Source organism: Penaeus japonicus, unplaced genomic scaffold (genome assembly GCF_977035675.1).
Source record: "Penaeus japonicus unplaced genomic scaffold, GWHDUDI00000001_assembly GWHDUDI00000004, whole genome shotgun sequence".
In the NCBI taxonomy this organism is placed as follows: domain Eukaryota; kingdom Metazoa; phylum Arthropoda; class Malacostraca; order Decapoda; family Penaeidae; genus Penaeus; species Penaeus japonicus.
Window position 1 is genome coordinate 31805338 of NW_028234406.1, and position 12064 is coordinate 31817401.

The 12064-nt window shown below is 39.7% G+C and overlaps 1 protein-coding gene across 1 annotated transcript in view; it reads right to left on the reverse strand.

Annotated features, from left to right (window-relative positions):
• Positions 1-803: 803 nt before the first annotated feature.
• The window catches only part of LOC122244961 (uncharacterized), a 70838-nt gene continuing 59577 nt past the window's right edge, over positions 804-12064 (reverse strand). Inside the window, exons 6-23 of the mRNA XM_086536450.1 lie at positions 11238-11335; positions 11009-11144; positions 10805-10911; positions 10547-10665; positions 9044-9297; positions 8686-8852; positions 8126-8233; positions 7797-7971; positions 7431-7674; positions 7119-7312; positions 6794-6991; positions 2858-3011; positions 2559-2724; positions 2222-2410; positions 1880-1992; positions 1582-1694; positions 1325-1450; positions 804-1240 (exon numbers count right to left, since the gene is read on the reverse strand). Coding sequence (XP_086392576.1) covers positions 934-1240; positions 1325-1450; positions 1582-1694; positions 1880-1992; positions 2222-2410; positions 2559-2724; positions 2858-3011; positions 6794-6991; positions 7119-7312; positions 7431-7674; positions 7797-7971; positions 8126-8233; positions 8686-8852; positions 9044-9297; positions 10547-10665; positions 10805-10911; positions 11009-11144; positions 11238-11335 — 2968 coding nt within the window. The 3' untranslated portion in view covers positions 804-933. The remainder of the gene's footprint in view (positions 1241-1324; positions 1451-1581; positions 1695-1879; positions 1993-2221; positions 2411-2558; positions 2725-2857; positions 3012-6793; positions 6992-7118; positions 7313-7430; positions 7675-7796; positions 7972-8125; positions 8234-8685; positions 8853-9043; positions 9298-10546; positions 10666-10804; positions 10912-11008; positions 11145-11237; positions 11336-12064) is intronic.

Sequence of the window (12064 nt, forward strand, 5' to 3'; positions counted from 1 at the left end):
ATTTCGCTTTCTCTATTTTTGCGATAAGGTAAGAATTGGTTTTGATAGTCTCTACCTTGTGCCTAGAGAAATATTGTTATGCGGATAATTTTCGGGAATTATAAGAAGCAAATTAATTTTTCAAATGTATGATTGTTTGACAGTCAAGCTTAATTAGAATATGTATAATCATATCGAATTGCTGTCATATAAAAGTTGCACCGCTGCAAAGGTAGAAATTATTAATAAAGCTGAATTTTGTGTACTTTAGAACCGTTGAAAACAAATATTTATTGGATTCACAGAAATCACTTATTGATTTATGACAGTTATGGTGTGGGTAATTCATGTGACTAAAGTAGTCCACGCTCTACAGAATTAGGGCGTGGGAGTGTTTGTTTTCTTAGCAAGGAACTTGATGCTGGCGATTTTATGAGCTATCGATATAGGAACAGGAAATACCTATTTAAACATAATCTATTTTTTCTGAAATTCCTCTAACATTTATTTCTTCCAGTAAGAAAACAAGCAGTGATTTTTTTTTACATCTGACATTTGCCTATGTGGACCACCACAACTGCAACTTTGTGAAAGAAATATATTATTGGCAAGTATAAACATTGTGAAACTTATTTAAATTAGTGAGTTTTGTTCCAAAGAACAATACTCTTTCCTTCGGCATTAAGTCACTGATGCTATGCATTCATAGTCGTAGAGGAAAGTCCTACGTGAGCCTCATTGTTAAAGGCAATTATGTAAACTGATTCAGTGTAGTTTAATTTTAGAATGAATTCATTATGGTCACTGAATGGATATTAATAGGGTTTGTACATAAAGCATTTACTAAAATCAACAATATATAAAATAACGTTCGCTAATGGTAAAACAGCTATACAATATCTAAATGAACTTTCAATGGTTCTATATTATTGATAAAATGCTCCGGTGTCATTCTTAATCCTCTCCGGAGCAGACAACATACACTACAGATGTGGTTTCTTCGTCCTCTCTTGGGAGCAACAGACTGGTGTCAAATTTGGCTGGGTTTGGGTGAGTTCCATTGGAAAATGTGTTGTTAATTTCATTCATACGCTCCATGCTGAGAGAGCGGCTGAGCGTGGCTACGGCATTTGGGTAGCCAAGGCTTTGGCACAAGTGATCAGACAAGTAGGTATTCTTTGCCCAATGTTCGCTGTCGTAAGTAAACCAACGTCCCCTGATCCGCACCAGAAGAAAACCTTCGCGATTCCGTTGTGGAGCGCTGCAGGTGGAGAAAGTCTGTAGTGTTCGAACTCGTTTACTGTATATTCACAAAATGAAGCATTCAAACTTAAACGAAACCTACCCTAGCACCGTCTCTGCCACGAAGACCCATGGCGACAAAGCCAAGCAGTGCTTTTCATCCTCTCCATCCGTACAGTCTCTCTTGCCGTCGCACACCAGGTCCTCTTTAACACACGCCTGTGACGAACTGTAAAATTAAGTTCATAGTAATGCGTAGGAACTATACTAGGGATTTTTGGCAGCGTGCATAATCGTGGCCACTTGAGTATTTTGTCCCTTTCTCACAATCATGTTCGATTACTTTGAATTAGCACTCACTTATAACAACGAAATTCAGACTGCTCAGAGCAGCCACACTGCCTCTCATCTCCCTGGTCTTCACAGTCTATAATTCCATCACATACTTTCCCTCCGTCAACACGTTGCAACCACTGACCAAAATAGGAAAGTTAGTGCTACACTACAAATTGCTTCAATTTATGTAAAAATTCCTGCATAAATATTCATATCAGTGATTTTTGTCTATCGTATAAATGTATGAAATTCATTGTCGTTCCATTCAACAATATACCTAAGTGATTTCTGCTCTTTAAAACATTATCCTTGTTATACTTACTTCAGTGCATGTGCAGTTGATTTCATCAGAGCCATCAAGACAGTGTGCAATGCCATCACACATTTTGTTAAAGGGAACACAAACATTGTCAGGACACAGTACTCCATCACAAGCTGCCAATGGAAGGAAAAACTAATTGTCACTAGATATTTGGTATGTTCTTTAAAAAGGGCAGACAAATTGACAATAGCCAAAGGGAAAATTACATTTTTGAATACTGTATGGAATTCATTCAACAATATACCTAATTTCTGTTTTCAGAGAATTACAAAAGGACTTGATTACCTTTATTTCAGGCATTGGTATTTATAGGACAACACATTACAAGTGAAAGTTTTTTACCACAAGTCTTTGTTTTGTTGTCTGGGGTACATAGAGAAAGAGGCACAGGGCAGGTTGAAGGCTCATCAGCAAGATCAGGACAATCTAGTTTCATGTCGCATATCATCTGCTGCCCAACGCAGATGCCCATTGCACATGTGTCAGTCTTACAGATGTCTGGGACTGGTGGTCTGCTCATGTCTGTGGCAGCTGGAATAAAATCATTGGAATAAAGTATACTAGATTCTGAAGTTTGGATATTAGAATCTAATCACGAGATGTCATTTCACTACATCTGCCTAGTAGAGTAGTAAAAAATGTACAAATACTAAAATCTACGCAAACAATTAAAACAGACCTAAGATACTGAAGATGGCTTTTAAATTCTCTTCTGTAAACATTGGGTGTTGGTAAGGCTGACTGCCATTTCCCTCGTTCCTTCCATGTGACCACATTCCCACGCCAGTCCACAAGGGATTCACACCCGAGTCAATTTTACAAGCAATGACCCCAGCCCATGACCTCTGTATTGGACAAGACATTGTTTTGAGATGTAATGATCGTCAAATAGTCTTAATATTCATTACTTACCAAAACAGTAATAATCATCACAGGATCTTCAGGTGCATTCACAAATAAACCTTAGTCATTACTCACCATGAATGGAGCTTTACTTAGATCGTCTGCAACGCAGAGCTCATGGCCAGTACAAGTATCAGCAACTTGAAACTGTATCCCAAGTGAAAGGCGGTCATCATCTTCAGACAAACCAGCAATGACACAGGAACTGTTTGGTTTTATATCTGGCAAACTAAAGATGAATTTGTTCAGTTAAATATTTTACTGTCCATTATAACAGAAAATATTTAAGTTGTGGGTGGGTGCCTCATGCTCAGGGTAATGTGGAACCTACCCTGGGCGAGCGACCAGGGTTGGTTCTCATCACTGATGAGTGAGGGGGGTTGCCAACAGTTACACCATAATCATTTCCAGCAGACTTCATCTTTTGGTAGAAGAGGTAGTCTCTTGTTACCGTGTACACTACATAAAATATCATGCTCATACATACATGTACATTGATAGGAAAGCTCGTTCCTGTAACAAATATAGCTGGATCTGATAAATGCAGCCAAGGAGTGACTAGATCCTTGTCAGTACTCGTTAGAGGATCCTTCAGACCGTCTTACAGTGTAGTGTTATGGTACCGAACACAGAATGACTACCCACGGACACCCAAGATTGTTTTACTTGACCATGACAAAGGCCTGAATGCATTCCTCTTCTCTAGTCGAGTTACTGCTTGGCAACCTTACAGACTATAGCATTGTGGAACACAAAAATAAAACTTATAATGAGTACGTTGCTGACCTTCATCTCGTTTTTGTCCCGAGTATTATCTATGTCAGATTTGAATTAATATGACCGGTCTATATAGTAATTTATAATGGGAAATGCCCCCCTCACCCCAGAATAGTTGGGCAGGCTGTCTGAGAACACTTTGTTGAAACGTTTAAACAAGACCTAATGTATATCACACCCCAGGCGTTGACTATGAAGTGCACATGGAAATGCTGTAAAATAGGGACTTCTTGTTCTCTCGTTAATCTACGTATTTAATTCAACCCATTTAAATCATCAAAACCATCCCTAAAAGCCTTTTCATATAAGCTTTTATCAGACAAGCATAGATTATTCAGATATATATAAAATGAATAACCATATGGTGCAAATACAAATAACCGAAATCTTTATAGAATCTGAATGCATCTGAATCTTGATTTCTGTCCTCGTATACAGAAATTTCCAATAAGACAATAGCTTAGGTAAAATAAATAAACATTGATATTTAAAGTTCATATTCATAGTTCCCTGTGCAAACTATGACAAAATTATTCGAGAGATTAATAAAATAAAAATCTAATGTGTACCTCGCTTGATTTTATGGACTAGTATTTCTTCTATCCTGAGAGTCTGGCCCAATTTTCTCAACTAGAATAATAAAAACGCAAACTCTCACTATCCCCAAGATCATTTACCTTAAAAGTCACTTGTTTTCATTTACCTTCGGAGGTACGGGCCCCTTAACATTTCGTTTACGCCATGTGTGTTTTTTTTTGTGAGAGTGAGAGTGAGAGTGAGAGTGAGAGTGAGTGAGAGAGTGAGAGAGTGAGAGAGTGAGAGAGTGAGAGTGAGTGAGAGAGTGAGAGAGTGAGAGTGAGTGAGAGAGTGAGAGAGTGAGAGTGAGAGAGTGAGAGAGTGAGAGAGTGAGAGAGTGAGAGAGTGAGAGAGTGAGAGAGAGAGAGAGTGAGAGAGTGAGAGAGTGAGAGAGTGAGAGAGTGAGAGAGTGAGAGAGTGAGAGAGTGAGAGAGTGAGAGAGTGAGAGAGTGAGAGAGTGAGAGAGTGAGAGAGTGAGAGAGTGAGAGAGAGAGAGAGAGAGAGAGAGAGAGAGAGAGAGAGAGAGAGAGAGAGAGAGAGAGAGAGAGAGAGTGAGAGAGAGAGAGAGAGAGAGTGAGAGTGAGAGTGAGAGTGAGAGTGTGTGTGAGAGTGAGAGTGTGTGAGTGTGTGTGTGAGTGAGAGTGAGAGTGTGAGTGAGAGTGAGAGTGAGTGTGTGTGTGAGAGTGTGAGTGTGTGTGTGTGTGTGTGTGTGTGTGTGTGTGTGTGTGTGTGTGTGTGTGTGTGTGTGTGTGTGTGTGTGTGTGAAAGGGGGGAGGGGAGAGGAGAGAGAAAAGAGTACCATGCTAGAGTCTTGGGTTACGTGAATAGTCTCCTGGCCTGAGCTCCGGGCACCCCGAAGATGTCTGTTCAACTAAGGCTGCTAATCGGGACACTCCCACCTGCAGTCTGCCTTTGTGGGGCAGACCTTGTAACCTCTGCGAGGTCCTCGATGGAGTAGGGCCGGCCGAGGTCTCATGCGGGTCTGTTTCCATCAAGATATCGAACTGAATCCTTTACTTAGCCATGTGGTTTCTTACTTCGCCACAATAAAAGTCAATGCAACTGATCGCTAATTTCCCTTTTCCAGCCAATTATTTGCCAATTGCTCTGAACAAAACAAGCACTGTAACCCATTACAACTAGACCTACTTTTCAGTTCACAAAGCTAGAAGTCTCGCTAGTCTATGAAATGGTGTAAAAAGGTATTGATATACATTTATAAAAATAACGGCGCCAATGCTTTCCTGATGCACCTGGGACTGGGAGGGTATAGGACTCGGTTGGAATTCCGAGGACAACTCGCTTGTGAGCGGTGTATGGGCACTTGCAAGGGATGGACAGTCTGGGTTCGTTTCTTCAGCAGCAGAAGCAATGCCAGACTCCAGAGAACCTTCAAGAATCGATGCTTATGTGCTGTGCCTGATAATCCCATGGTAAGAGTAGAGACCTATGCTATGTGCGGCACCAGTGATGATGTTTTCTTGTATCAAGGCAGAATTATTAGCCAGGGTCTCTTCTCTTTTGTCATGGTAGCAGCAGAGTGTACATGTATATTTTCATAATATTGATTATGAAATTGAAAGAAACCCATTTTCATCCTCCCGTGTAAGCAAGTAAATGTGATATAATAGAGTGCATGCCACAGAGCTAAATTAGACTCCTGTAAACATATTCAGTCTACTGCATCTCCTATACCTAATCAAATGAAAATTTATACCTGTGAATATAACAAAACCATAAAGAATGAATAAAAGACGGACTGCTAATGATGCAGAGAGTAGGTTATTAGTCGTATCGCAGCTTGTGTGAGCTTGTGTGTTTTGTACTCTGAGGCAACCTGTAAATACACCTTGAGATGGCCATGGGTAGCAGAATCGATTCCGTCGTTAACGGGTTGTCACTTTAACCCGTCATACATGACGCAGGAGCTCTGGCTTGACGACAGGCGCCATGACGTTCGGGGATTTTGCATCACTATGTTAACATATAATAAGAAGAGAGCCTTAAATGGCACCAATCTACGGTCTCTAGCAAACGCTATATTTATAGAGCAATGGCATATAGCAAATTACCGACCTCTTGCTCTAAAGTACAGCAGATGGAGGATTTGCAGGCAGAGCGAGAAGAGGAAGGGGACTCGAACCATGCCCAATGTCTACAATGCGGCCCTGTGCCAGTAGGGATGCCTTTTCCTGTGGCACTTAGTTATAAGCACAAGTTTCCTTCCTCTTCCCTTCATCTTCATTGTGGATGGTAACATGTTTCGTATTCGTTCATGACAGCACACAAATACAAAAAAATAAAGTTGCTTTATGTTATCTCCTAAAACAATACTTCTATCACGCTGAGTATAAAGGAAAAAATGAGTGGATATGGATTCTGAACTACAATCTTAATCAACTGCAGAAGATATAGCCTGTGATATGATAGATACAAGGCTCTAAACACACAAAATAATAAAACACAAAGATGGTTCTAGCTCTACAATGAATAACTAAAAGGCAGTGGGAAAAGTCAGTTTATGTTGCTGAAGCTGCCTTGCTCTGAAATAAAACCCATCCTGAAGCCTGGGTAAGCAAATCTATCCCCCATTGGCAACGGGTTAAACAAAAAATATTAGCAAGGTAAGGTAACAAAATTGGCCATCTTGAAACATACCTATTTGGTAAACACACAGGATTGATGTAATGTGATTTAGGCATTCTTTCACGAAGATGCAGGAGAATTATATCGGACTTTAATATGGCCGTCATGTAGTCCACTTTACGACCGTGTTCATAAGCACCCCACAAACGGGTTGGTGTCCCCACTTTCCTCCAAGAGCCCATTACCACAACAACATGGGACTCGGTGATTCTGAAATAATTAATAGGTTAAATCATATGAAATTAGAAGTGCAGTAATCATGATTTACAAGTGGTTTCACATCAATTTGAAATTTTCAAGGTACTGAAAGTCAATCAAAATAAATTATTTTATCTACTTAGTCCCATTCATGCAGGCAGCCGAGGATATAACCCAAGAGGGCTGGACAAGGGTGGCTCCACATTTGTATTGTCCATCCACATAGACCGCTCCTGCCCATGGGACACCACCGAGTTTCCATACAGGAATATCCTCTGTGAACAGGAAGCGAGGAACAATCCCACACTGTTCGTCTCCACATTTCACCTCGCTCTGTCAAGATACAAGATTTTTATCCCCTACATCTGGCCGTGATTGTTTAAGAAATTGTTAGATGTTCATTTTGTCATTCATTTTCGTAAACAATTGCAAAGTTGGCAAATACCCATACCTTACAACTGACTTTCGATCCGGCTTGCTGACGGATATCCTGCAAGAGCCTTAAAAAGCCATGATTAGTTAGCTGATGGCCCGTGGATGAGGATTGAACATCTTTCTGCCAGTAAGGGTCTTCATCTTTCAGCTTTCTTGGGAAGTTGATTATACTCCCACTGTTGAAAGGCATTCTCGTGTCCTTTTCATAAAGGACATCTATTGGATCCGAGATGTTTTGGTTGTTTTCTCTGTTGTCAGAACTAAAACATATACTAAGTAAGAACTCTGTTACCCTTGATGATAAGTAATACTCAAAACTATTGAAACGTGTACTTATAATTCTATTTTTTCTTTTAATACATGTCTTTGGTTCAAAACTTACCTGTACCCAAGGTACGGGCATATTTCTTTAACCAGTTCGGCACTGATACTTTCGAGACAAACAGGTTTCCATGAAATGCCATCTTTCCACATCAACATCCCAACTGGACTTCGCTGCTCTGACAAGTCCAGCAAGCCACTCAATGAAGAGTGGTGAGCCGCAGACACGAGGCCAACTGAAATCAAGGCACATGTACACATTTTTGTGCTTGGGAAGAGTTGTTCTTTTTCCCATGTACAAATGTATTATTTGTCTTGAAAAGACATTCAGACAGCGAGTGCAGTTGATCACATTTCTTAATACGAATTAATTGGTGATAAATTACTTACTACAATTTATCTCATCTTCACCAAACTGGCAATCAACACCACCATCACATACTTTACTCATGGCTATGCACTGTCGACTCGTTTCACACAAGAAACCTGGACATAATCCTGGAAATAAAAATCAGTTTGAACACACTAACTATAACCGGTTTTGGAATAGATTAATAGTAAATTCACCTTTCAATAAACTAAACCTAATATTTGGGACCTACAGGATAATAAAAATGGCTTTTGTGATTTAAAAGTCGATAAAAATTATTTATCAGTCTATAAACCAAGTTTGAAAATCATAGACCTGATCGAGAATAATGGGTAATATTCGTCCCACAGGCATGTGAGGTATGGATACTTGTGTACCAACTACTTTGGCTTGTCTGTGGAGAGATCAGTCATGATTCTTGTACTTGGCAGCAGACAGCTAATATTATATGCTCATTTAATTTTCCCCATACTTCAACTTGAGGCCTCTACTTGATGAGTTTATAAATTCTCGATACTGTAGCTTCTTAAAAAAGGGTACGATGTAAGAGTAATATCTCGCCCTATCGACGTTCGCTTACTGACGGATTCGTCGCTTCCGTCAAAGCAGTCGTAAAAGCCATCGTTCTCTAAACGAGGTTTTACGCTGCGAAGTCTGTCGAGGCAAGAACAGCGGTGCTCGTCCGATTGATCGCGACACTGAGGAGTTCCGTCACACCTTCTCCTCACTTGGATACATTCCGGGATCCTGAATAGAAGGAAACTCATGAAAGCGAGTCTAATACTGCCTTACGAACAAAAAATATACAATACAAGAATGAGATAAAATTATAGTAGAAATGGAGAAGCGGAAACTGATGCAAGGCAAACACACAGATAAGCAATAACTAATTAATCATAAATGATAACTACAGAACTAAATTGAAGAAAAATACTCACACTCGACACTTAAATTCATTATCTTGACAACGAATCTCTGTTGCATTGGAAACCACGTCAGTCTGTGCCTCGTCTGCTGCAGGTTTGCCTAATCCTAACATAAGTTGTGCAATCGCTGCCTCAGCAGGATTTTGTCCTTCCTGGGGAGATGCATTTGAAGCCGCAGCCTGCGGACTTTGCACATCTTGCTCTTCCAGTGAAGGACCAAGAGACTTTACACATCCAGTTTCATCTTCCAAGTCTAAACAGTCAACCTGAAGAATTTCAGCCGAGGGTTTAAAATGATCCGATGAGAGGGAGACAAAGAGGGGAAAATAATCCTGGGAGCTTAAACATGGTTGCTATACATTCAAAATTTAGTTGACGAGACCTAATGAAGAGGTACTGACCCTTTTTATCCTACAAAAACCACAAGTCATTAAAATTATCATATATTTAGGAAATTATAAGGAAGCAAATACTTTACCACCACTTCCTCCAATCGCTCTCACATATCTGAAGCGTCTCTCAATGCTCATGCACAAAAAAAATTATCATGAACATGTTCTTCCTTTTTTTTAATATTCCATATTTTCTTGTCTTGTATGTTAACATCTTCTCATTATCGATAAATAAAGGTTAGTTTTGATCCGGTGATAGTACATACTGCAATATCAGTCTATTACAACTTTTCTATAGTCGACGAAATGGGAATTTTATACCTTGCAAGCATGCCCTCAAACATGTAAATACATTCATGCCAACAGTCTTCCAAACGCAAAGGTTATGAGAATAATATTAGTAAGGTGTCAAGTGCTGCCAAACTGAAAATATTCTCGGGCAAACACCCGTTGGAAATGTGTCCCCAGAGTAGAGCAGCCACCTCTGAAGCATATCCCGGAGATGATTCCTTTTTAAATTAAAATTGATATAAAAAATGTTTAAATCACAAAAACTCGGAAAAAAAATCATTACTTTAACATTGTGATAGATGTTATGGTTGATTTAAACTTGCAACATATCAAACGTGATACTTAAGGAATGGCACAGGCTACCTGTTGACCTCCTTAATTACAGAATTTAATCCTCAGGTTATTCTTAAGGGTCCTGGAAAATAGATTTGGCTGCCCATAACGGCCATACTGGCAACTCGCCTGCAAAACGATACAGGTACATTTCATATCTTTCTCGGAGAACTAACAGACACTAAGGATCAGAGGAAAGTAAACAAATAGGAGAAAAGTAAACAAATAGGAGAAAATGCCGCATTACTTCACATGGGCTTAGACGTAATACGGTATTTGAAAAGTTGGAATTCACTACAAAGCTAAATATTATAAGCTATCGCCTTGCTGTTCATGATCACACTGCAAATGTGCATTGGTAGCCCTGAGGTATGACACCTTGGGTATGGAGAAGCATATGGATGACAATTGGCAATTATTATGTTGGTTTTCAGGCCTCTCACCTGCCTCTATATCCTACACTTGCATTTGCCAAGTTAAATCAATTTTGATTTTTTACCTGCATATTGCATTGATTGACGATGGACTGACACGATCCAAGTACCGTTGAACAAGTACCTAATGCGCACTTAGGTTTTGGACCTTTTGGGAAACTGCTGCTATTCCTGTTAGTATAACCTGAAATTTTGTATTTGATAAAAAACTTGCTAAGAAAGAAACATCCCATACATTAAAATAAAAATCACTGAGTGGAAGAGATTACTGTTAGTATATATTCCACAAATGATATATTTAGATGGTAAATCTCTAAACTTACTTTCACGATGTTCAATCCACTGGGTAAAAGATGAAATTCTGGTGAAGATTCCACTCTCCTCTGTGCATTCACCCAGTGATACACCGCCTAGGTGCCACTCCTCGTCTCTGTTAATTTTTTTTTTTTTTAATTAATTGTCAAATTATTTAACTTTTCCAATAGAAATTCATAAAACTATAGAGTACGGAACAGAAACGTCCAGACCTGCGGCACATGAGCGGAGCTCCGGGGACACTTGCGCAGCTTTTCTCCACCTCATCACTGGTTACACACAAGACACTGTCATTGTGTTTAGAAGAGCACGATTCCGTTTGCAAGGATACTTGCTGGAGATGGTCATCTGAAGGCAACAGGGACCAATTTACCAATGGGATCAGATTTGATATGCTTCGAGTTATCTATTTCAATATCATATTCTTGGTTTAGAGCTTACAGGTTCTCTCTTCCTGAATGTTGGTCCAGCCTGCTATTACACAATCAGTGTTGATCTCGACTAATTCATTATGAACTGCACACATTGGTCGCACCCACCTATTAAAATGGTAATGGGTTAATTATTTAGAGATTCATGGAAGCTACATAGTGAGACTAAAGTTGTTCAGTGTTAACCCATTGCGGACAGGGTGTCATGACATACTGTGATTTTGGATCACTTATTTTATTGTGCTATGAGTAAGGAGTGATGACAAGTCATAATTACTATAACTGCTGTAATATTAAGCAAAATGGGTTTCACCTAACATCCAAACCTAGATGGCACCACTTTCTAATAGCACTAGGAGAAGAGAGAGCCTTGAATGGCACCCATCCACAGTCCTATTTGCAAGGAGAGAGCGATGGCACACAGCAAGTTGCCGACCTCTTGCTCTAAAGTACCGCAGATGAAGGATGTGCAAGTAGAATGTAGATACTGTGCATGGTTTGAGTCGCCCTCCTCTTCTTAATGTGCCCCTGTGCCAGAAGGGATGCCCCTTACTCTGGCACTCAGTCATAAGCATAAGTATCCTTCATCTTTCCTACATCTCCATGTTATCTTCATGGTGGATGGTTCGTATTCGTTTATGAGAGTACATGAACACGAAAAATATATACTTTATCACACAGAGTATAAAGAAAATGAGCTGATATGGATCCTCTACTTCAATTTTAGTCAACTGCAGCATTGAAAGACCCTGTCATATGACAAAAAATCTCTCATTACAACAAAACAAAAATGGCTCTACTTGATTGGCTGAAAGAGTAGGAAAAGTCAAGGTATGT